Raw genomic sequence first — 26,119 nt, 5'->3', positions numbered from 1 at the left:
TTAACAGTGACCATATAAAATCTATCCTCTAAACCTCCCTTTGTCCTATGTTTTTCTAAAAGATTGTAAGAAGTTTCCATCCTATGGTTGGAGAAATTGAAAAACTGTAGAGACCCTGTAACTGTACCCCGTAACTGTACCCCTTGTACCTATAATACCAGTCATAAGTGTGATGCATTCCCACAACACATATACACAAACTACCTATGTATTTAGGAATATTTTAACAAAATTAAAACAATCTAGTTGTCTCAGATCCACAGGATTGGTGCTATGGACCAAGCTTTGGTACAGTCTGTAGGAGGAACCCTTTCAGTGTTCCAGGCCGTCACTTGTCCTCCAGGCTAAGCCACATGGCTTCACTGCCTCCTTAGACTGGACCTCTTGGCCTTCAGCACTCCTGCTTTACACCGTAAGCTCTGTTCAGCAAGTGCTGATAGATAGATAGACTCCTGGTAGAGTGAGATAGACTCCTGGTAGAGACTTGTATGCTCTTCAGGGATTAATGGACCTCAGCAAGCATTTGCAGTGACACTCAAACAGCTTTGTCAAAACAGTAGGGTTTGTTAGTCGACTGGACCACAGCATAGGAAGTCTTTAGGTTAGCACAGAGAACTGAAGGTTAAAGCATAGCCCATTCTGGTTAGCCCAGCAAAGCTACACCAATGCAGCTGTGCTGATGTAAATCTGTAGTACTGCCCTGCCCTGAGTCTGACCTCCTTGGCCAGACTCCAGGTGAGAGCCCTGACTCTTTCCAACAGCCAGCTCCTATCGCCTGCCTCGCACTTCCCAGCCCTTTGTTTTCAAGCTGGGGAATGTTGCTCAACTTCCTTGCTGAGAAGTGGGGAAATCTGTATCCCTCTGGATCATTGGTTGCTAGGTGTCAATGTTCTGATATTGTCTTCTCAGAAGTTCCACTGATATGGGGACTAAGGGCCAGACAGCTAGATGACATCCATACCCATGTCTCTTAGGCTTTGTCTACACTACAAAATTAAATCAACTTACGTTACAGTGATGTACAGTCACTACAGTAATTAAACTGCTGCTGCATGTCCACACTATGCTCCTCGTGTTGCCGGTGTGCATCCACAGTAGCAGCACTTGCATCGATGCAGAGAGCAGTGCATCATGGGTAGTTACCCCACTATGTACCTTGCCACCACCTAGCACGGGGTGTTTTGTGAATGGTTCCAATGCCTCATGCGCGCAAACGAGTTGCATTCTCAGCTCCCAACGTTCCGAGGTGATGAGGGACCACAAAGGGCTGAAGTAGGAGAATCAGTCTGAAAACAAAAGGGGGACAGGATCCAGTATGGGAACTGATATAACACCCTCGGGTGCCCCTTCAAAAGTTCTGCTTGGGGCCTCCCAGATATCATTGTGGGCCTAGTAGTAGGGCTGATGCAGAAGAGGGCAGTTGCCTGTACTTATAACCCCAGCTTCGTTTCTTAAACAGGTCTTGGTGCAGTGGCGGAGCCGAGAAGTAGACCGGTTATTGAGGTCTGAAATACTTCTTCAAAGGTGCTGGGGCATAGAGGCCCAGGGACTAGAGAGTGGCCTTAGAATCATTCAGGCCATGGAATTTTGTGTCCATCTGTTGTGAGAAGAGAGAAGTTCCCTCAAATGGAAGGTTCTGAATGGACTGCTGAACCTCTGGTGGAAGGCCCGAAGATTGGAGCCAAGAGCACCTTTGCATGAATAGTGCCGATGCCATAGTTCTAGTAGCTGTGTCAGTTGCATCCAGGGCAGACTGGAGGAAGGTCTTGGCTATAGTTTTTTATTCTTCCACCTCAGCAGAGAATTCCTGTCTGGACTTCTGAGAGCAGCGACTCCTTGAATATAGACACAAGGTCAGATGTTATAATCATACTGCCCAAGCAAGGCCTGCTGATTGGAGATGTGGAGCTGTAATCCATCAGTAGAATACATTTTTCTACCAAATAGGTCCAGCTTCTTTGAGTCCATCACCTTGGGGGTCACACCCTGCAGACCTTACCTGTCTCTTTTGTGGGTTGCTGCATCCACAAGGAACCTGGGAGGGGCATGGGAATAAAGGTATTCATACCCATTGTTGAGGACAAAGTACTTTTTCTCTGCTCTTTTTGAAGTGGGGGGCAGGGAGGACAGAATCTGCTATAGGGATCTGACTGGACCCATAACAACCTGGTTGAGGGGTAGGGCCACCTTTGAGAGGGCTGCCGAGGCCAAGATGTCAATCAGGCTGTGGGAGGATTTTTTAAGCATCTTCACTTCCAATTGTAGGTTAGAAGCTATCCTTTTCGGTAGCTCCTGGTGAGCTGTAAGGTCATCCTGAGGCGCCGAGCCACACAACACAGCCTCGTCTGGGGATGAAGAGGAAGCCTGAACCAGGAGGAGAGCTTCCTCCTTTTCTTCTGCACCAACCATAACATGTAGCCCCAAATCCTGAGTATCGGTACCGTGTTTGGTACTAGAGTCCAGGTCGGGTGCCAGACGGTGCAGCGGAGAGGGCCTTCTCTTGGACCCCACCAAGTATGAACAGCTGGAAGATGTCCCAGTACTTGGGGAAAACCCCACGGATTCCAAAAAGACCACTGGACCTGCATAGGTCACTGCCCACTGGACCAAGTACTTTGAGGGGCACCTGCACCGGGATCCAACAGAACACAGGCCAGGTACTGGTATCGGCCCCTTGGCTGGGTGCATGGCTCCACCTCCAACTCCAATGACAAGTTGGCTTGCGGGGATCATGGTTGGAGATATCCCTTGCTTCCACTGGCCGATGCCGAAGGTCTGGGGAATGGTGCCAGAGAGGGGAAGCCTTTGCCGACATCAGCAGAGTCTGTTTCCCTCTGGTCAGTACTCAGTCAGAGGACCCAGTGTGATGGGATGACCACAGAAGACAGCAGCCATGTGGCAGGAGGGCCATAGGAGCAGGATGGGGAGGGGAGAAGACAATGCTGCATTTGTTATACTTGGTGCTCATTTTCAAGTTTTCTTTGCAACCAGAAATACAGAAGCAAATCTTTTTAAAATGAAATCTCCAATTCTGAAGCATCCATTCAACAAATCGTTGCCAATAATGAACAGTGTGTTGTAGATAGAAATAGTTATAATAAATATTGCCAGGAAATAAAAAATGATCACATTAACAAAATAAAAAGTAGCCTATCCTTTAGATGCTAGACTCTACACATGAATCAATTTGCCAGAAAGATTAAAAAAAGTTTCAAAGGGTGCATTTGAATTACAATTCAAGCTAATTAACAGGTTTACTTCTAAATTCTTTGAAAATTAATTCTGTACTCAGTATAAGTGCTGTAAGTTAGGTGAGAATACAGATACACTACATTAAACATAAAAATAATCTTTAAGTGCAAAACTCTTGCTACTATTTCTCCAAAACTATTATTTTTTATAAAACAGTCTTAGAAATACCAAAGCACACAACTCTCTTTATGTAAATAAACTCTAAACCTCAAAAAGCAAAACAGAAGTTAAGTGGTGGACAAGGACAGGAAGTTGTAAGCTGACCGAAAATGAAAAGCAGTGAATCTTTGAGGAAGTACCCAAAGAATTACTAACACATTAGAAAAGTAAACAGGCTGCTTTGGGGAAAATAAAGCAAGCAAACAACCAAACAAAACCCGGTTTGGTTTTAGTACTGACAAATAGGTTCCAAAAGAGAGTTCTAAACCCCACATTATTTGTAGTATTCAGAACTTTTACTGGCAAACATTAAAACACTAGGGATCATAATCTCTGCTAGTGTAAATTGTCATAGGCCTGATGACATCAGTGGGTCTATGACAATTTACATCAAGTGTGTACCTCAGGGTGATCTGCCCCTCTGTAGCCTATACAATGGTTTAGGTTAAGAAATAAGTTGAAATTAGCTTTTGGGCCTAAGTGTAAAGGAGTATGGGAAATTGAATTTGCTAGTGTGAGAAAGTTAAAATATAATGGAAAAGTAAGAGTTAGCAAGGACATGACCCAGGGTTATTTTACTCATTGCATTTAGGCTATAACTGGTTTAAAGCAAGGTTTTAATGAATGTTTTTAAGAATTGTGAATGTTTATTAAAATGCTATCTATATCGATAATATGGGACGATGTTATTTTAAATACTGTGTAATGTAAAGAGCCAATAAGAAGGTGGTAGAAATACAATTATGGGAAAGATCAGTTTAATGTTAATTAATATTATAAATTGCTTATAAAAGGAGTAGTTTTGCTAAATTGCCAGTGAACTCCAATTAATATCAAAAGGGTACTATTAGGTTCTAAGATTATAAGGCTGTACTTCATTTGGTGTCAGTGGACTGATATTTGAGCATAAGTGTAATTGTATACCGTGTAAGTAGCAACTGCATGACTTTAATAGTTTGGTTGTATCATTCGAAGTGTCACTGCATGGTCCTCTACTAAATACATTTTCTGAAACCAACCTAGAGGCTCGAACTTGAAAACTAAGTTGGGTTTTATTGCACCCTTATCTTTAACAACTTAATGCTAACTGAGAACATTTCAACATAAAGGTTATAAAATATTGTATTTCTTTCTTTTGTTGAGGCAAAAAGTAGGAGAAATCTCCCACAAATCTTGATTCTGAGGCACACTGTACAAAAGTTCTCTGAACAGCACATCCCAGCACCACTTATATCTTTCCTTTTGCTCCCAGACCTTACACAAGCACTGCAGAGAAGAATGTGCTGGTTTTGGCATTCAATCAAACACACTGAATGCTCTCTGAAGCCAAGTGGAATATTTAGTGTGCCTATCATTACAGCCATAGCCACAACCCAAAGTACTGGGTAAAGTACAGCTTCTTGTGGGTACAAGGGTTTGTTTCTTCCCCCACTATATTGCTAAGGCAAACACAGGGTTGCCAATTTTGGTTGGACATATTCCTGGAGGTTTCATCACATGACATAATCTTTAATTCCTGGAAACTCCAGGACAATCCTGCAGGTTTGGCAACCCTGGTACAATCTAGAGTTTACCAAACAAATTGCTCCTCTTAAAAGATGACTAGAGCCATTTTATTACACTAACAGTTTAATCTCTTAAAAAATTATCTTTTGAAACATCACACTTCTTTTCATTTATCTACCAAAAAGTAGCAATCAGTATAGTCAGAAAAGTGAATATAAAATACCATGGAACGTCTGCTATTTATGTTCTCTTCATGATTTATTCTCCTTCCATGATAAATAAGCAGAGTTTAAAAGTAAAAAATTGATTTTGTCTAATTGTCAGGGATATTAACTAAACAGGATCTAAAAATCCAGCTGGGTACTTTTTCTGACTCATGTCATTACCAGTAATAAAGATTCTGCATTTGGAATTTAGCTGCTGTTTCTGTTGATAGTGAGACTTAAATTCACAGCTCTTTATATTGGTGTCCTGGTCAGAGCTAAGTACATTGTCAGCGCTTAAATAATTTACTAATTAAACTCCAGGTTAATTTATTAAAATAGACTCCAGGGTCCTCTCCTGTAGCTGTGCTACAAAGCTAAGAGGAATAAACACTTCCTTGCACAAGAAGTTGGCAGTTGTGAATCATAAAATATGAAGGAAACATATACAGAGTAAGAAGGAATAATTTTTACACATTTACCTTTTTGACCATGATGGCATTTTAACTTTTCTCATTATTAGGGAAATTGCAGTCTTGCATGTTTTCCAGCTCTGAATGTTAACATCCACATACCCTCTTTTTACCTTCCAGTGACATTTAATAAGGTTATTTTAATGAAATTAAAAGGGAAGTAACAGTTCATAAAAAAGAGTAAATCCTCATTTGATACTTCTGTAACTAACTCATTCAATTCAGTTCATGAGATTCCTACATCTCATAAGTATACCTCTCTATCATGGGTCTTAATAACCTTTGCTGAAATCTAGAGATTAGAATTAGAGATCTTGCCTTCTTAGACTACACTAATTGAGGGGGGGACAGAAAGACAAAGAAAGCACATCAGGTTACAAAAACACCTCCTTTATGAAATTTCACTACATATTTTTTTCCTTTCTTTTTCAGCAGAGTGATCTCATTCTTTATCATTTACACATATTTCATATATTCATTAAAATAACTATTTCTCAACCTGTTGTACAGCTTTTCATCATCCTTTGTCTAGTTATTTGCCTATCTTTACATTATGAGTAACTCAGGGCAGAGACCGTGCCTTCTTATTGTTTGGATAACACCTAGCACATTGTGGGTCTACTGGAAATAGTAAATAAAAATTAACAGAAAAACAATGCCACTATCTCCCCCATAGTTTAACACATGGGACATCAATCTTTAGAAGCTAAAAAAGGGGCAATATAATGTATTGAAATAAGGTCTCTTTGGGATTACCACCTATATACATTGTCAAAACTTTTTCAAGCTTATTAATATTCATTTTTTATTTTTGTTTAAATAATAGTAAATATGGGGTAAAATTCTTATTTTGATGTGAATCTTTCACTGCTGTGATGGAAACTCTAAAATGTAACATAATTGGGGTAGTGTATTAGAATCAGGAAATGAAAACAACTTAAAATAGAAAACTGACCAGCTAGTTTCACTGTCCAAGCTGAGAGAAAGACAAAAAGAAAACAAAGTACATGAAGGGTGAAAAGTAACTTTGAGTTTTAAAATTCTTTCAGTTGTAATAAGTCTTAAATTCAATAATGAAAGAAGAGATTATTTGGAATATATCTATCTTCATAACAGTTTAAAAACTGTTGCCCTACACCGTTTTTTCCCCCCTTTCCTGACCAAAACTGGTAGTAAGAAATAAATGAATTCCTCATACATCAGACTGAGCTGGATCTCTTATTTCTCCCTGAGAATCAGAATGCGGAGTCTTGTGGTTGCAGACAGTAATGCACTTGATCCTGCTTTTGGCGATATTAATACATATATACATGGATTTTTGTAAAATAGGTTGTGTAGCTAATTTTCTGCCATGTCAAGCAATGTGAAGTCCTTCTTATAGGATGGCAGCAAGCTCTAAAGGTAGACTCAATATAAACTCTTCTTACCTGTGACCCTTTTTTGCTGCCTGGCAGGTTAATTATGAGAGTTTTTCCTCTGATTCCACATACAGGTCTGAAAAGAAAGAGAAACAGGGTGAAATGTATGCATGTGCCATCTTTCATGGGAAAAGCCCAGCACGAAAGGGCAATTATAACTAGTCACCACTGCCTGCCATTTCAGTTTGCATGCTCTCAAAATGCCTGGTGGTCACATTCCAATCAAGAGTTGAATTAGGACGGGGGGGTGAGATGTGCTCAGAAGAAACAGGAGCAGAAGCAGCATTAGGTAAGGCAGACAATCAGATTTCCACATTTGATCAAGTGTAATATAAAGACATTGATTGGGCCAGAGCCCCATTTGGCATAAATCTGTATAGTGCCATTAACTTCATTGTTTAGCTACATCAAATAAGGATCTGGCTTATTTGCTATTTTCTCAAATTCTTTGGTTTGTGTACAACTTGAGTAATGGTTCCAGAAAATTATTTTGACTAGGAACTAAAAATAACAATAGGTCACTCAATGTTCCATTTGTTCTATTTTATGTTTTTAATTACAGCAAAAGGAAATAATAATAATTCTCATATATAAAAATTTAAACAGGAGGACTGTTAGTACAGCAACCTGGACAGAATGGTGGTATATTCACTTCAAACATAAAGGGCAATTTTCAAATCTTATTCTCCCTACGAGTCTCCTTTGCACTTCCAAGAGGCACATTCAGCAGTGAAAAAGCCAAGATGAAGAGGTTACTTGAAGCAGAAAATTTGAGATTAGAGCCTATCTCATCAGCATGGAAGATCAAAAATGAATAATAATAATATTGCTAAGCACTTATGTAGATGACTTAACAGTTTCAAAGACCTTCACAACTTTAGCCATTTATTTCTTTGGCACCCCAGACTACACCTCCATTTTAAAGATGGGGCTGGGGGGGGGGGGGAAGGGGGAGGGAAAGAGATAAATGATTTGCAAAAAGACAAAGCAGAAGTTGGTTTCAAGACCTCAGAATCAGCCCGGATCAGGTTCTCAATCCTGTACTCACACAACATCTCTATCATACAATATAAAATACGGTATATATAATAAATATTACTTTTATATTTCAATACCACATAGGGTATATCTGCACTGCATTGTAATCCTGGGTCTGTGGGACCAGTGCTTGTGGACCTGGTGTTTCCAAGCCCATGCTTGAGCATCCACACTGCATTGTAAACCTGGATTTACAATTGCTGGACCTGGGTCTCACAACTGTGCTAATGCATCCATATTGCACTATGCAGACCTTCTGACTTGGATTTGTGGATTGAGCTGTGTTCACATTGCAAAATGACAGGGCTTGGATGTGAGTCTCAGCAGGACTCAGGATCCAACCCCCAGGTGGGTCCTGGGATCAGGGTCCTGAGTGCTTGCTGACCCCAGGAAGACAGATTGTGTGTGGACAGTAGGGGGAGTTGGGCTCAAAACTGAGTCTAAGCCTGGGTTTACAATGCAGTGTACACATACCTCTAGATGCCTGAAGTCAGGATTGAGGCCCTGTAGTGTACCTCTTTGGAGAAAGAGGTAGACAGAGTACCTGCCCCTGAGAAAACAAGTGATATATAAAGGGAAGGAGAGATGAATACATCAAAATATGTACATGTAATTATATACAATGTACAATTCCTTTTTAAAAAACATATTCTGCATTATATTTATATCTATTCATTAGATATTCCCAATTGATCCAAAACCTAACTATCATTTACAGGTGAACATTTGTAGGCATTTATGTCAAAAGTGGGTTCTGAGAAGTATTTGAAGAAGGAAGGTAGTGGCCTTAAGGATCAGTTCAGGGAGGATGTTCCATGTTTAAGTGGTGTCATGGAAGAAAGTGAGAAAGTGTTTGGGGCAGTAGGTAAGTGCGTGGTCAATGATGACATTATTAGCAGAGCAAGGGAACTACTCACATGAGTAGTCACTCATGTTTGTACCTATTTACAGGATCAGCCCCTAAATTCAAAATTTTACCCACAGGTATCTATGAGTGGAGACAGTAAATACATCATAGGATGGAGTTTGCCTTGACACTGAAAGTAAAGAAACACTGTGAGCCTTGTCACAAATGATACCCCAGATGTACATCTGTAGCCCAAACCAAAGTCCATTAGCACCACCAGAGTGTACTACAACCTATGGGACCATGAAGCGTTATCAGGAGAGATTTTTTCCCCAGAACTCAGGTAAAGAACATTTAGTCAAAACCAAGAGAAGAGGGAGCAAAGCTGCAAGTCCTAGAAGGTACCTGCCCTTCACCAGGCAACCCCAACATTGCGCAGATCAGTCTACTAGCAATTTAGATGCAGTGACGTTACGTATTTGTGGCACAATTTGTCCTTCTTTATGCATTAGGGAATCCCATCAGATATGGACAGATGCATGTTTTCCTCATGACTTCATTTCAATACAATAAGGTGCCGGGGGTATCCTGAGAGTCCTTTCCAACTTCAGTCACTGACCACAACTGCTCCAGGTCTTCTTAACCACCACTATGCTTTATTATATATTACATTTACAATCATTGCCAGCTTCCCCACTAGCTCTGAAGAAAGGTACAGTAGCAGCAGCCACTTCTGTTTACTTTTGTCTTCCTCTCCTCCCAGCACTTCCTTCATGTTTGCTTACATAGTCCTAGCTGCTGGATACTTCCACCCAACTAGCCTCTCAACTGTACCTTCTCTCACTTAATTGGTCACCTCTGCCAACCACCTGTCTTTCAATCAGTGCTCAAATAATATAAACTGGTGGGGAGTTGAGTGACAGGGTGCTGAGTCAGCTCCTGACAGCACACTTTGTTTCATGAGAATTCTTTGCAAGAGTTCCTACATAATTTTGCTAGACTTTGTAAATCCTGCTTTGTTGCAAGTCAATTAATAATTTGCAAAGAATTTATGCCACAAGTTTTTCTTTTTTCTATTTGTTAAATATTTGAGAAGAGATTGAAAATTTTTCGTAATTTTAGATTACATTGTTTACAAATTACATTTATTCTATGGCTTAATATGTAACATTTTAATTTTTCAGCTACACAGCTGAGTTGTGATTGGCCACATAAGCCATATAGCATTGTTCCTCTTCTCTGACTGAAGGATTGAATCTTGGTATAAATGCTTTCAAAAAGTAAATCTGAGTACTCAACGGTATGAACTTAAAATTCACTTCCTACAGACATTCATACTAATAAAACTGTTTTGCAGGAATGTCTGCAGAAAACAAAGTCAAAAGGGGAATGAAAATAGCAAAAGCCAACTCGTGTAAAAAAAGTAGGTGAATTGTATTGACTGCCTGATTGCAGCACTTACCCAGCTCTGCACATTCTTCATTAAAAATGTCAGAGATTGGACATATGATGTTTGCTTTTTACAATTTAGTTGTCTAAAATATTAGAGTGTAGCTAAAGGGCAAGAGTGAAGCCACCGTGAAAACTGCAGACTGTAAATGCACATCTCCAAAATGAAAGCATAGTGAACCAATATGTGGGTAGTTTTAATTGTCCCTGTCATTAAGGAATCACTGCCGTAGGGCCTGAGTCAGGACAGCCCTTACATGTTGTTTTGAATAGGGATGCTTTTTTGAATCAGCGCCATAGGGAGGAGTTTGCCTGCTCTTCTTTTTAGTAAAACATTTTTTTAAAAGAATACAATTATTATATGTTGCCATGGAGTCATAAGAGTACCTCCCAATTTTATACAGAGAACTGAACAAATTTTTTGTGAAAATCTTAGGGTGTGGTGGGAGGGAGCAAAAACCAAACTCACACACCCAAGTTTAAGCATCAGTCTGGGAAAAATAAGGTGTCACAATTTTTTAGCAAATGAAAAGGTAAGCCACAGAAAATGAGAGGAGGAAGGGGAAAATATATTTCTTGCTGGGATGTTACTGAATGTTTAGAGCCAAGGACCACAGCTGATTTATGAGGGAGAGAATTTCCCTGGCTTTCCTCTTACACAGATAATTCAGTGTCTTAATGGCACTTAGAGGCTGTACTGCATTTTTCTGGCAGGGTTACAAATTTCCTAGTGACAGGTGTCAAAATGTTCAGCATGAAAGAGCACAGTAGCTTTTCAGAGCCTCAGAATGAGCCTTTCATGTCATTGCTAACTTGACTCACAGAGAACACAAGTCTTGCCTTCAACTGTGCAGTTCAAATATGTTCTGTCTTACAGTCTCTGTACTGCCTCTTGTATTAGCATATTTCAGGTGTAATATTGCTCAGTTTAGAAATTTCTTCCAGGGGAACGGAGTAACAGCTTAAGGTTACTAGATAACTTGCAAAGATTCAAGTGGCAATTTGTCCACTTGACAACGTGAACTGCATGTTTAAAAAGAGATGACAGTATTTCCTTCCTTGTCCCTTTTCCCTCCCTAGTCTGTCACAGGAAATGGCATGGCATGAAAAAAGAAGATTACATTTTGCATGTAAAATTCAGCATTGTCAACTCTTGCATTTTTTCACGAATGACAGCATTTTGGGTAGGGGTGAATCCAGTCTTACAATGAGTGAGACAACCCAGCCCTCCTTAAGCAGCAGTTTCCAACCTGCAGCCTAATCACCACACAGCTGCTGCTGCTTATGCAGGGAAAGCCCCTGGCAGGCCGGGCCGGTTTGTTTACCTGCCATTCCACAGGTTCGGCCGATGGCCTGCGCTGCTTCCAGCAGCTCCCTTTGGCCTGGAGCAGCAAACCGCGGCCACTGGGAGCCGCGATCGGGCGAACCTGTGGATGAGGCAGGTAAACAAACTGGCCCGGCCCGCCAGGGGCTTTCCCTGCACAAGCGGCGGAACAAGTTTGGGAACCACTGCTCTGGAGAATATGAATCCTCTGATTGGTTGTCTGTGCCACTTGCCCATCTCTAGGGCAGAACAACCAATTAGAACAGCTATAGGAAGAGTGTGTTCTCTCTCTCTCTTCTCCCCCCGCCATTCCTCCTCCCCTCCTCTTCCTCCCCCTGAGCAACCTAAAGCCATTTGCACAGGAGGAGTGAGGGGATGAGGGAGCTAAAGAGCCCTGCCGCTCAGAGAGGCTCTGTTCCCTCCTCTCCTCACTCCCTCCTACAACCAATTGGGCCAGGACAGTGCTCCTGCTCCGCTCTTGCAGCATCCAGCCTTGGAAGGCAGAAGAGCCCTTGGAGATGCCCCTCCAGCCTGGAAGGGGGAGAAGGGAACCCCTACTGCAGACCCTCCAGGGTGAAGAGACCCATGAGGAACAGGGGGGAGGGGCAGGGTTTGAACTGATGCAGGTGAAAAAGCTGTGATTTATGCTGCTCTGCAAGGGACATGCCCTTGTATGTGGTTTGGAAAGTTTGCATATGTGAAAAATATGCAAATTGAACAGTTCAATCCTATTACTGCTACTACTTAAATTTCATGCTGTGTGTGGAGCCAGAAGTTTCTGTTTCAATATACTCATTGAGTGTCAAGAAAGAAAAAAAGAAAGAAAGTTGATGCAGCAGCAACCTCTACATTTTGGTTAAAGCTGGACTTTTACAACAGAATTCTCTGTATTTATCTCCTATGCAGTATCTATCCTCACTGTTAGGAAAGAACATTTCCAGGTATCCTACAACACAACAAATATGAAGAGCTTAATTTAATAAATACTGTGCCTGGCTTTGTATGCCACAGCAGTAGATTTTAGCGGGCTTCCAAACAATAAGTAATACATCTCCACCTGGCAAGGCCTAGGTGGGATACAATGTATAACAAAACTCCACATCACACAGGAAATTTAAATTATTGTGGACTCATTCCTTTCGTGCACATAACTCTTTCTACAACCTCAATTTCATGATTCTTTAATATCTAAATAATTTCAACAATAAAAGTAAGATGACCAACACTGCTAACCTTGCAAATTCAAAAGCAGACTAAAGCAGCAGGCAGCAAGAACTGCAGTGGCCTCTACTGGTGACAAATGGAACAGCAACCCAAAGTTTAAAGTTTAGGTTGCCAAGTGAGGCTTCTAGCCGGTGAAGCCAGAACTGGACATCAATTCCAGCTCAGCCTGAAGTCCTGAGCTGCCCATAACTTCTAGTGAGATCACTCAAAGCAAATAAAAGTGCTCCAAAATTTCAGGACCAAAAAAATACTGTGGTAGTTGGCAACTCTAAAGCATACCAAATTTCTATGGATTCTTGGTTGTTTTGGGGATAAATGAGTGATATCCCTCAATGAGGCAAACTTGAAAGATATGCAGTGGGCTACATGTTACCTTCAGCTGCATGAAGAGGATAGCAAATTGTTGCAAAAAAGGAGATACACTGAGGAGGGGATGTCCTGATACTGGGACTAGAATCTAGTGGTGGACCCAGGGTGGGCGAATGGGTGAGAAGAAACAGCAATACCGAGGATTGACTGGAAGCTGTAGGAAAGGGAGAGACAAATCATATGAGAGCCATGATGTCTGAGACTAGCTGGAGAAGGAGAATGGGAACAAAAAAATCAGGGTGGGGAGAATTGTGACTGCTTGGGCAAGGAGACTGGGACTGGGATGAGAAGTCTGAGTAATGGAGACTGTGACTGTGTATGTATCTAGCCAATAATACTTGGTGATTGGCGATACAGAATTGTAACCCAGATGTTGGGTGAACCTTTTCCCCAACTAAATCAAGTTTTTTAGTGTCCCTATGTTTGGGTGTTGGCCATCTTATATGGTCCTGGTTTAGGGTGACCATACATCCTGTTTTGGCCAGGAGAAGTCCCCTCTTTCAGCTCTGTCCCAGCTAGTCCTACTTTTTCACCAAAACTGGATGTTTGGCCCAGCTGCAAGGCAGAGTGGAGAGTGGCAGCTGCTGCCCAGGCGTCAGCTGAAGGCAGCACTGCCCACCAGCAGCAGTGGAGAAATTTGCTCCTGGCGGGCAGCACTGCCTTCAGAACTGATGCCCGTGTGGCGCAGAGCTCGGGCGTTCAGCCCCAACTGCGAACGGTGTGGGAGGGTTGTTCTGGTGAGCCTTGTGCGCGGTGGATGGTGTGGGGAAGGGGATGCATGATATCCACTGGATTGGTACGAGGTAAAACTGTCCCTACTAAGTGATCTGTATCTCAGAGGGTTGGGGGAAAGTGACTTAGAGACAGGAGGGATGCCCCAGGAATTCCAATAAGGCACTGCAGGAACAGATAAGGCATTGGGCTCCAATTATGCTGACTCTACTGGGTTCTCTCTCTTGACCCAGTTCTGTACCCATTTTCATGGCAAGTTTGCGAGGATGTCCCCAAAGAAGGAAGGTGAGAGACTTGAGACCTTCTATACATTGAAGGTGAGGCATAAAATTAAACCTCTGATTACAAAGATAAGAAGGAATAATCCATCAGTCATGATGGTATGGTATCAGGGGAAATTGCAGGAGACAGAGAGCCACTACTTATGGAGGGACTGGAGGCTTGCAGACAATAGGTACCAAATGCTTGAATGAGGTGATACTGGTGATCTCTTCATTGACGGTGCCAAGGTAAATACTGCCAGGGTCAATTGTACCAAAGGTCGTATTATGTCCAGTGTAATGTATGCCTCACGGGTAGGACCAGTGTGGAAATCTCCATATCATACATTTGGAAGAGTGGAGAATCTAACACTGACAAGCACAGGAGATCTATAGCCGCAATACATGCTTCTGGCATCGTTGGTACCGACAATGGTGACTGACACTCAATGTATGGTGGTACCGAGGTGGGGGCAGATTCTCAGCCCAGAACAGCAGATGACATCAGTCTCCATGGTTGTGTTGACAGTACCAGAGTTGATGGTACCAGGGAACTTCAATCCAGGGCTCAAGCTCCATCTTTGGCACCCAAGCAATTCTAAGAAGGCTCTCATAAGGGTTGACAATGGTCTGAGACCTTGCTGTAAGGGGAACTCTTTTTAGCTGTATTGCTCTGCACCAACCTTCCAAGTTCAGAGGCAGGTCTCAAAGCACAGTCCATAAGAAAGTCCCACAGCCTCATCTCTCTAGATTTTTCAATCCTTTTTTTGAAGGATCTCACATCTGGCACTTTTCTCTCTCCCAGACACTTTAAGAACTAAGAAGAGGGCTGTTAACAGGCATTGTTACTCTGAAGATGGAACAGTGCTTAAAACTAGGTGACTTCAGCATGTTGAAGCCCTGGTACCAAGCTACTGCCCAGAACAGAAACCAAGACAAAGTTTAAGTAAATTATTCTAAATGGGACAACAATAGTACTACTAGCTAACTAACAATTATATACAACTAACTAACTATACACAACTAGAAAAATAATTCTTGATAGAGGTAAAAACTGTGAGCAAGAGCACATGTAAGGCTCCGACTACCATCCATGGGTGGTGAGAAGGACTGAAAGTGACTCCCTCTTTATAACCTTGGCGGGGGGTGCAAGGAGAATCAGAGTGAATACACTGCTCCAATGGGCATTACTACGGTTTCAGTGTACAAAAGTATGCGTGCATTTAGTGTGGAATAGACATGAAATCACTCAAAGAAGATGGGCTTTTGGTATAAAGGTGGAGGCTGAACTGACTCAGGGACACTCTGTTGATCCACAAATTAACATAAGACTGTTACTAAGATGGAAAAACCCTGCTGGAAGAGTTGAAGGACTGGAGACATACCAGGGTCTTGATGTGGAAGACAGTGACACCTGGTAAGCTTAGCATGTGTGCAGACTGTATATTGTTTTATTGTATGTTTTCTCCGTAAGGCTTTTGTACATAAATGTACCGTGCTTTTGAAAGCTGGCTGGTCATCAGTAAAGACTGTCATAGACCCTTGAAGACAGCAGAATGGGAGGTTCCACTAAAACACAATGGGATGAGCACAATGAATGGCAGGGGGAGTGCAAGACTAAATCCTTGGCCTGGAGGGAGAGGGATGTGGGTTCTGACCCACAGAGAGGTGATGGTTGGGATGCCCTCGAGCAAATCACAGAGGGGACCAGTAGTGCAGTTAACCCTCGAACTGACAAGAGGCATCTCAAATTGGGCACCCAGAATTAGTGTATATCTTTGAACTTTATCTCAATATACCTCAATTCCCCATCTGTAAAATGAGGATAATAATACCCCTTTACCTCACAAGTGTTGTGAAAATAAATTCATTATTTGTGAAAAACTCAGATACAATAGCAATGAACACCCCTAAAAAGCCCAGGAAGAAATGAATAATTTTGTATTCAGAGCAGGGTTTGAATAGTGTGCAGTACATCTGGGGCCATACACTGAATAAGGAGAAAACAAAAAATTAAATAGTTGTTCATTAGGTGATCATCCTCCATTGTGTGCACTGAATGAAGCTGGGTCAGCTGGAAAAAATAGTTTGTGATCATGTAATTAATGACTGTATCATCATAATGCATACACATAGGGGAGCCACAGTAAGGTTGCATAAACAACCTTAATTCTGGCAGCTCCTAACTTCTGAGTGCTTGATTTTGCAACCTTTATGTTCTTTTAACATAGTTTTTTTCTGTGTAGTAATATTAAAGGAAAACTGCAGATGAGTTTTAGGGGGGAAACAGTTTGCAAAACCTAATATGACTGCAAGTAATGTGATCTCAGTGTAAAACATTTTGATAAAAAAAACTATTTTAGGATTTCAACATTCCCTATACAGTGCTGGAGATCCAAACCCAATTAATGCTAGTGCATGAGAATCAGAGTGTGAAACTGACTAGACCCAAAGTGAAATTAAACAGTCTAGTTTCACAATCCAAGTGGAGTTAAAGAGAGAATACATTACATTGTAAAAATTAACCTTGATTTTTAAAATTATCCATCTTAATAATCCCATGTATCATTAGTAACTCAAAGAAATATTTTTAAACAAAGAGTATAATTCTTATATTGACTAGTCCAGGGTCTTGTAAAATTCAGTGCACAATTTCAAAGCTTCTCTATATTAATGTGAAGAACCACTGCATGCTTTTTAGATTCTGCCTTAGTTTATGTTCTTTCACTGAGCAAGATGCTTTGTACAGAGAAGCTTTATAAATTATTCTAAATTATTCCTGAAATGTATTCATATTACAGCTTTGCCAACCCCAAGACTTCAAAAATCCTCCGTCAGGCCCCCCAAAATCATGAGAATGACTAAAAAAATAATAATTCTTTTTGCCTTCTGGTTTTTGAGCCTTTAGAGTACACATTGCCAAACTTTACTCTGCAACCAGGAAGGCTAGAAACTTTTATTTTTAAAAATGAAAGCTCAGATTCTGACATAATCATTTGTTTTCAGGAGGAGATTCAAGAAAAACAAAAAATATTGCAAGACTTGCAATAAAACTGCAAGACCTGGCAACAGTTTATTTGAATAGACAATTAAACACATTGGGGGCAGGACTTTAAATGGGAAAATACAGTGATAGACTATCACAGAGGAACAGCAAGCTACCCAATGGAGCTCCTGCTTGGCAATCTACTAGGTTCCTCATTTATAGACATGAAAAAAAAAAGACTTAAAACTCTGCTAATCTTCTTTTACATGAGACAACTACACCATAATAATCATACCTTACATTTATATAGCATCACAAAGGATCCCCAGTAGGAATCACTTTTTACACGCTACTTAAATACAGCCAAGTCTAGAGTGGAATTCAGTAGCCAATTAACAGTACATGGAACCATTACACTACAGTTTGTAAGAGAACATGAAAAATAATACCATAGCTAGTTGGAATGAGAAAAAATTATTTAGAATTGGCCAGAACATAATGTTAAACATTTGTTATTATACAAAATAGTGACATGCAATTCTTTACAAAAATAGTAAGCATCTTGACTTCATGTCTTATTCAAAAGATGGATGGCATCTTCAACATCACAGTACTTCCTAGCATAATGATGGAGCATTTGTGCAGCACTAACACATAAGAAAATGACCTACTGAGTCACTAATACAATTTTCTGCAGCACCTGTGGTTTTCCTGAGATTTGATGGTGTACATGGCCTGGAGTTTATCTAGCTGGGAACTAGAGGGGCTAAAAGAAGCCATTTGCTGCCTCAAAGGGTTGGTGTGTCTTTTGGCAGACCTGGGGCATCAGTGCCTGTAACCAGTATCACCAACCAAGCCAAACGTAAGAGGAAGGGAAAGTAAAGGAGTGTACCAGCTACATAGACATTCTATTAATGTTTTGGAAAAGGTCTAATTTCAAAGGCCTGTATAATAAATCTCTGTTTCTCAAGACAATTTGAAAGATTTGAAAGATAAATGTCCCAGCCAGTTTCCTGCTTGTCTGCTAATTTCTGTATTTAGTGCTTGAATTGAGGGCGGCGGGCGGGAATTGGTATCCTTTTTGAAACAATGAAGTACAATAATTATATTTGAGACAGCTAGGGATGCGTTAGTATGGAAGGGGCATTCCATCCTTCTGCCCCACAACACTTGGGAATGGCTGAAGTTAAGGGACATTTTCTCCTCTTCCACTCCATGCACACAGGAGAAAGGACAGCATGATGCATTCTCTCTGATCAACAATAAACATTATATCCCTACTTTTAGACATGTTGTCCATGTGACTCACCAAAGCCTGACCAGCTATGCAAGTCCAGGGGCTTGCAAAGTCAGCCCCACTGTAATCCCCACTTTATTAGTCAGAGCTGACAACAAAGAAGCTAAATTATCCCCTTCCTCTGCTGAAATCCGTGTGTATCCAAAAAAAGAAAATTCTTTCTCCCAACAATATATAACAGCATATCAGATATGGAAATGAGAACACTGGGCGCAGTGGACAGAATCTAATGATGTTAACATGGTGTTGCCTTTTCGGATACCCACAAAGGGACAAAGGTTTAAATGGAAACTCTCAGTCACTTGGGGCCCTCACAATTGCATGCATCTGAGTAAGAATTATCCTCAGATTTTAAAATCTCTTTATTATTCATGATTACAATACTCGTTTTATCTATCACTGAAATTGCAAAATAAATAAAATTAAAACCATTGCAGTCATTGTTTCTGAGTTACCCTGAAATATTTTTGCTTTGCTGTTTCAGAGACATATAAACAGCAATCACGTTAACTAAGGCTTTGTCTACATCACGCAGCTTTTACGACAAGGCTGTGCTGCTACAGCCATACTGCTAAAAGCTGTGCAGGGTAGCTGCTGTTTGTCGGCAGGAGAAAGCTCTCCTGCAGACAAAAAACTTTCACCCGCCACGAGTGGCAGCAGCTTTGTCAGCAGTGCTTTTTGTTCGTAAAACTTTTGTCACTCAGGTCTGTGTGTGTTTTTTTTGACTCCAGAATGACAAAAGTTTTGCCAACAAAGTTCCAGTGTAGACAAAGCCTAACAAAAACTTGTTGATTCTACTAAAGCTCTAACATTATAGAAAGATCAATCATGATACTGAGAACCTCAAGAGAATAAATGGGAAAACCCATGTTTCTTTTATGGTACACATGCAAACATAGGATTGTGGGAGAAGTTGTTGTTTGAAGGAAAACACCAATAGGGAAAGAAAAATTATCATCAAGCATCAGATAGTAAATTCCAAAATTTAATAGTTAAATGACTAAAAACTAAGCACATGTGACAGTGCCACTTTTAACTTTATGGCACCTTAGAGACTAATCAATTTATTTGAGCATAAGCTTTCGTGAGCCACAGCTGTGAGCTGTGGCTCACGAAAGCTTATGCTCAAATAAATTGATTAGTCTCTAAGGTGCCACAAGTACTCCTTTTTTTTTTGCGAATACAGACTAACACGGCTGTTACTCTGAAACTTTTAACTTTCTATATTTTCATACAGAAATATTTTTCTTTGCTTATTCTGGAACATACTGGAGTGTCAAAATAATACCCTTATATTTATCGTACTAAAGGAAGTGCTTTGGTGCTTTATAAGCTATATATACAGGAATTACTTCACTCATCACTGAAATGCAACTGCACTGGGTTGGAATCAAGCAGCTGTTAACACTATACAGTTTGGGACAGGATATACAGGAGGATACATTATCCAGCAGAAACTGCAGGGGGAATTTAAGGAGGCAGAATGCAACTACCAGAGTTGGAATTTGGCCACCTATCTGGGGTTCAGACCCCCTATTCTTAAGATATGTGCCAAGCATCAGTTCTTTTCTGTGCAGTCATTCCACCACCTTGAATATTTCTAGGGAAATAGTTCACTTTGTATTTTGTTGGTAACATTCTTACCTAGAGAGCATGCCCAGAGGAGTAACATTAAGTGATCCCATCAGCATTGCCAGGGCCATCCCTGGGGCCTCTCGCTCTATTACTTCTTTAGTGGCCTGTAATCAAAGATTAAACAGCAGACTGAGTGAAAACAACAAAAAGAAATGAAAAGAAATGTGAAACTAACTAAAGTTTGTATAAGAACATTCCCCATTTTTCTTAAATGTGATCAGCATGAAAGTTTCAGCTGTGAGTGTTACAAACTCAGAGCGGAGACACTCAGCTTTCCTGAGGTCCTACCCACTTGCGATATAGAAGATGCCCATGACAAAGACTGGATTCTGAAATTCATCCCCTAAAGAATATTTTCTTGCTTGTGTAAAGAAAATAAACATAACATGGAAAATACAAAATCACTGTTAGATTTAGTGTAACAAATTACTGAGAGAATACTGAAAGCCTTGCGCTCTGGGACCTTTATGTCTGCAGGGACTATTAAGTTCCACTGCATGAATAATGATAACTTCCTCTATCAGGAATGAAATAGCATTTGGCAACTAGGCAAGAAGACTAATTGTAAATGCCCCCTTATTATCATCATGTGAATTTTCCAGCTGGCTTTTTTCAGGGGAAAAGGAGGGAAAAGTATAAAGCAATCTGAGTAGGAGCAGGGAAAAGAACCTGCTAAATGAAGCCCATGTAGCAGACAGACAGGAAAAATAGTGAAAATGAAAATGATAATGGCCAGGGGATGGCAGAAAGCTGCAGCCTTCCCTATCAATTACATCGGCAAAGTGGTGGTTCCAAACAAGCCAGTGGCATTTGTTCACAGGCAGTCCATATGCAGGAGGATGGTGGTAAAGTTACCAAATTTTCACAATTTTTTGCATGTAAGGAAATGGGTGAGAAATTATTTTTAAGGGACATGCATACTCTTCTGCTGCCACTTCATAACACAGGATTTGTCATATAGGATTAAATTTATCTATTCTAGTCTCTAACATCTAGCACTGGCCAATACCTGATACTTCCAAAGAAAGTTAAACTCCTTTCTCCCATTCCTTATAATGCACGTGACCAACAGTGTAAATGTTGTACGTGGGGGATAAAAACCTCCTGACTCTTGCAGAGACCAGTTTATGCTCTGAACCATGATATTGGATTACCCTTTTCTTACCACAAATAGCTATGAAAGTTACTAATTCTCATAAAATCATCAAACCCATTTTTTAAAAATGCAACCAAACTTCTTTGTGCAGCGATCAGTAGAAGGGACAGGGAAGCAAGAAACTCCTTGTTAGGAAGGTCACTGTCAATATACTAAATATTCTTTGCATAATATTTTGCAATTTGACACACTGAAAGAATTAAAATAAAAAATAATATGTAAAGGATTCCATGGAAAAGTTATATATTACAAATCAATTACATTTACCCAGCATGTTTCATTCAGAAGCAGCAGACCCCAAATGGCTTTGCAGGTGGTTGGCTCAATTGTTGCATACAATATGCCCCAAGAAGATACTATGTCTCAGTGTGCCAACCCTTGTGATATTTGGTGTTATTCTTGAAGCCCGGCTCTTGGAGTCACATGATTTTTCAAAAAAAAAAAAAAAATTCTAGCTCTCATGGTTCCAGATGAAAGCTTGAAAATGTGAGTCCTAAAGGCTCAAAAACCCCAAAGGCAAAAAAACCCCTCAGATGTACTATTTTGAAATTTGCACACTTTTTAAGCCTACCTCATGAGTTCTGAGGGCCTGACTGAAACAGTAGGGCTTGGCAATACTGATGTCTCCACATCCAGAAGGGTGCAGAAATACTACATCACTCCTGAAGTGGGTGCAACAGGGAAACACAAGGTCTGCTGCATTGAGTCTAACCCTTGAGCTGGTGTGTAAAAGGGATGTGAAACAAATGCCGCAACTATAATCCCTTCAGCAAGTATAAAAGTAAAGATTCAAATTCTTACAGTTACAGCTACTAGATTCCACATAGAGTTCACCAGTCAGAAAAGAAAACAAGAATTGGTGGGATCATTGCTGGTATTAAGAACACTTTGTACTTATTTTGCACTTCTCATCAAAGGATCTCAAAGCATGTTGCAAACATTAATTATTTCTCTCTTACATTATCCAGGAGAGGTAAGTATATCCCCTATTTTACATATGGGAAAACTGAACCTCAGGTTAAATGACTTGCCTAAGGTCACTAAGTGAGTCAGTGGCATAGCCAGGAATTGAATGTCTCTTTTAGTCCCTAAGAGAGCATGTTACAGGGCAAACCCTAAAAAAAAGAATATGCCTATTGCATATTGCTTAACCAAAGGCATTACCACTAGTAACATCTTCCAAAGGTAAATATAATACCAACAGACATAACATATAACCACAAAGAAAAGACTCCAATCTTTCATCAAGATGCAAACTGGTATGTGCACTCAGTCCTGAAAACTAGAAGCTTAGGCTTATGCTAAACCAAAGAATTTGAATGCAGTAATAGAAACTACATTTCCCTTTAGTTCATGCATATAGTGTGTGTTGTACAATATCTGCCATCTTCCCTTCAGAAACAGAAAAGGCATAAAAATGCAGCTTCATGTTTTCATTGCTGCAAAAAGGAAATGGGAAGACGTGACTTGGAAACAATAGAAACAAAGCTCAGATCTCTATGTTGAATAAGGTGTTCTGCCAAAAAATATACCTGGTTTGATATAAAATTATCAATCGCCCACTGAAAATCTAAAAGATTTGGTGTGTTTTTCAGTATAGAAGAAATATACATTACAGTATTGGGACAAGTTACTGAAAGTGCATCTTACTAAGAATGAAGAAAGTAGGCACGCTACTGAACTGTGTATGGGTGTGTATATAAAATCACATACACTTGTATGTATTATACACACATATGCCTTTCACCTTCAAGTAATAGATATTTTCTAAGTTATTAAAAATTGCTTTTAAACATAATTTATATATTGAGATCCCTTTTCTTTGCCCTTGAGCAGAGTGACACTTTGAAGATGTCATTAGTTAATGTTTGAAAGAGGCTTCAAAGATAGTGCAAGATATAAAAGAGTGTCACAAACAACCTTGCAGTCCAGGGAGTCCTTCAGTGAAATTCAAGCACATTCTTTAACTTCATAAGAAAAATTATCTTAATAAAAAGTCATTGCTAGCAGGCAGATTGATTATTAAATATGCATTGTCTATACAACGGCAAAATCTGGAAGGGCAACAAGTCCAGATAAACAGTCTGACCCTTCGTATAAGTCAATAAATATACTGCATTCTTAGTATGTATGCCTTCATCTATTATTACAGGCATACTTCTGCTAACAGGAGAACATTGCCTGTTCTCACAGCATGGCTAGATGGATTTAATGAAAATGGCTGCTACTAACATTCTCACAGTTCCATCTGCTGTTTAAATCAGCCACCTGAGACTCCACTCTTGGGATGTCTTTAAATAACACATAGATACAGTATGTACAAATCAGTGAGCAAGAAGAATTGCAGTCTTTCTGAGACAGACACATGCAAGTTAAGTAGTTGTACATATGACTGAAATAACTGGGCCTGTCATAGTTTGCAGACCATTTTGTGTTCATCTGTAACACTCTCTTTGTTATTTTCAAGTAGTTTTTTTATTACAGAGCTTTTAGCCACCTTTCTTAACCCCTCCTCCGTGGACTGAGGCAGGAGGAGGAATGTCAATATAACATTTGCATCTGTGTCCAGCTCAAGAGCTAACAGGCACATATATTTACTCTCCTGCATACAAATCATTAACAAAATAAGGTGACTCAGCATCTTGATATTGCACCAATACTCTGGGAGCTGCAGTGAGGCAGTAAAACTCTGTTTGATAACCCACTTTAGATAATTTCCTGAAAAGATCAGTAACCAAATATTAGGCCTAATGAAGCCCATCTCCTTATTTTACATCACAATTCATCATCTCCCTTCTTAACGTGACAGGATTGAAGGGCACTGGTTTTGGGACAATCTGCTGGAGACAGAACATGAAGACATATTTACACTAGAAAAATTAGTATACATAGTACAGCAACAGCCAGAAATAGTGCAGTTGCACTGGCACTAAGCCACTAATATAGACGGACCTTTGGTGTTTTTACGTCAGAATTGTCAGCTATCATGGTTTTAGTGTGTGTCTCGCAATATTTACTTTCTGAAATTTTAGTATCACATTTTCTCATGACTGCAGGCATTAAATTTGTGAATTTTACTTCGTTCAGAAGGCCAATGTCTCTCATTACTTTCATTGGGGCTGAACCTCAGTCACGGCAGCTACCATTCCCTTCGTTCTCTCTCCATGGAAGTGAGCATGTTTGTTATGTTCACAGTTGGGCTTCTGTGGTTCCAGCAGTACCGGGGGCACTCACCGCGAGGAAGACAGGGGGTTGGAGGTGCTCACTGGAGCAGACAGGCACCACTCCAGCAGATCCGCTGGTGCCTGCATCCGACTGCGCATGTGGACGCATAGCCTTCTCCTCAGATACTTGCAGAGGCGAAGTTCTCTAGCTTCCCAAGTCTGAGGCGGGAACAAGTGGCAGATGGAGCAGCGGGCGATGATGTGGGCTTTGCTGAGGCAGTAGAGAATGTTGGTGCTCGTCACTCACAGAAAAGCTCACACCTTTTGAAGCTGGCTTGTTAGGGCATAATTCCCGGGAGCTTTGGTCTGGGAGCGGTGTTTCCCCACCAGGGGATCAAGTCCTACAGGGGAGCCTAACTAAGTACGTAACAAAGCCAACTATATATAACTAACACACAAGTAAACTATACACAATAAGTAGGAATGGACAAGAGTTCTATTAGCCAGCTAAGAGCACCGAGGAACAGGGGTTCTGCCTCTGGCCATGTGGCAGTAAGAGGGAACTGGAACAGCACTGACCCACATAGCCTCAGATGCAACATAGGGACTATGCATGACACGTGTGTGGGTCAACGGACACTACTACAAACAGTTCCAGCTCCGGTGCCTGGCATGCATGCACACCCACGTCTGGAATACATATAGGGATCATCACTCAAAGAAGAACTGAGAGGAAACAGTAGAATGTGGGCTGCAAGTAAGATGCCACCTGTCTTGAACTTTACAGAACACTTTCAAAATTGTAGTGACTGTCACACATCCCACAAGTTTGTTAATCAGGAATGTTAAAGTTCCAATTTTGTGTGACAGCAGCCTCACAGGGTTTCAGCCTCCCTGCTAGACCAGCATGGAGCTGGCAGAAGGCCTGGGATGAGTTAAAATAAAGGAATACATAGGGGGCCTAAACACTGAGTGAAAGAGGAGGCTCTGGGTGGCCTTACCTTCAGATAGGTCTGCCTGCTGCAGCTGCCACTGATTGAAAATGTGTCAGGAATTGAGTTTGTTCATCCCCAACTGCCAACACAGTAATGACAACAAGGAGTCCTTGTGGCACCTTAGAGACTAACAAATGTATTTGGGCATAAGCTTTCGTGGGCTAGAACCCACTTGATCAGATGCATGGAGTGGAAAATACAGGAGCAGGTATAAATACATGAAAGGATGGGAGTTGCCTTACCAAGTGTGAGGTCAGTCTAACGAGACAATTCACTTAACAACAGGATACTAAGGGAGGAAAAATAACTTTTGAAGTGGTAATGAAAGTGGCCCATTTCAAACAGTTGACCTTCTTGTCTCGTTAGACTGACCTCACGCTTGGTAAGGCAACTCCCATCCTTTCATGTATTTATACCTGCTCCTGTATTTTACACTCCATGCATCTGATGAAGTGGATTCTAGCCCACAAAAGCTTATGTCCAAATAAGTTTGTTAGTCTCTAAGGTGCCACAAGGACTCCTCGTTGTTTTTGCTGATTCAGACTAACATGGCTACCACTCTGAATCACACTAACGGTGGCATTCCCTTGGGGACACAGAATGGCAGGATGAGGGGAACAGAATAAGGAATG

General features: G+C 40.8%; 1 protein-coding gene across 9 annotated transcripts in view; it reads right to left on the bottom strand.

Moving 5' to 3' along the window:
* GPHN (gephyrin) overlaps nt 1-26,119 on the bottom strand; it is a 588,066-nt gene that overhangs the window by 202,796 nt on the left and 359,151 nt on the right. For 7 of the 9 annotated variants that reach the window (XM_084630610.1, XM_084630611.1, XM_084630613.1 and 4 more), the window contains exons 5-6: nt 20,182-20,276; nt 7,021-7,087 (exon numbers count right to left, since the gene is read on the bottom strand). In XM_084630610.1, the coding sequence (XP_084486736.1) occupies nt 7,021-7,087; nt 20,182-20,276 (162 nt within the window). The remainder of the gene's footprint in view (nt 1-7,020; nt 7,088-20,181; nt 20,277-26,119) is intronic. The other 2 variants (XM_084630618.1, XM_084630617.1) reach the window with 1 other exon arrangement.

The sequence above is a fragment of the Lepidochelys olivacea genome, assembly GCF_965140295.1.
Source record: "Lepidochelys olivacea isolate rLepOli2 genome assembly, chromosome: 6".
Taxonomy (NCBI): Eukaryota; Metazoa; Chordata; order Testudines; family Cheloniidae; genus Lepidochelys; species Lepidochelys olivacea.
This window is presented reverse-complemented; position numbering and strand designations above follow the sequence as displayed.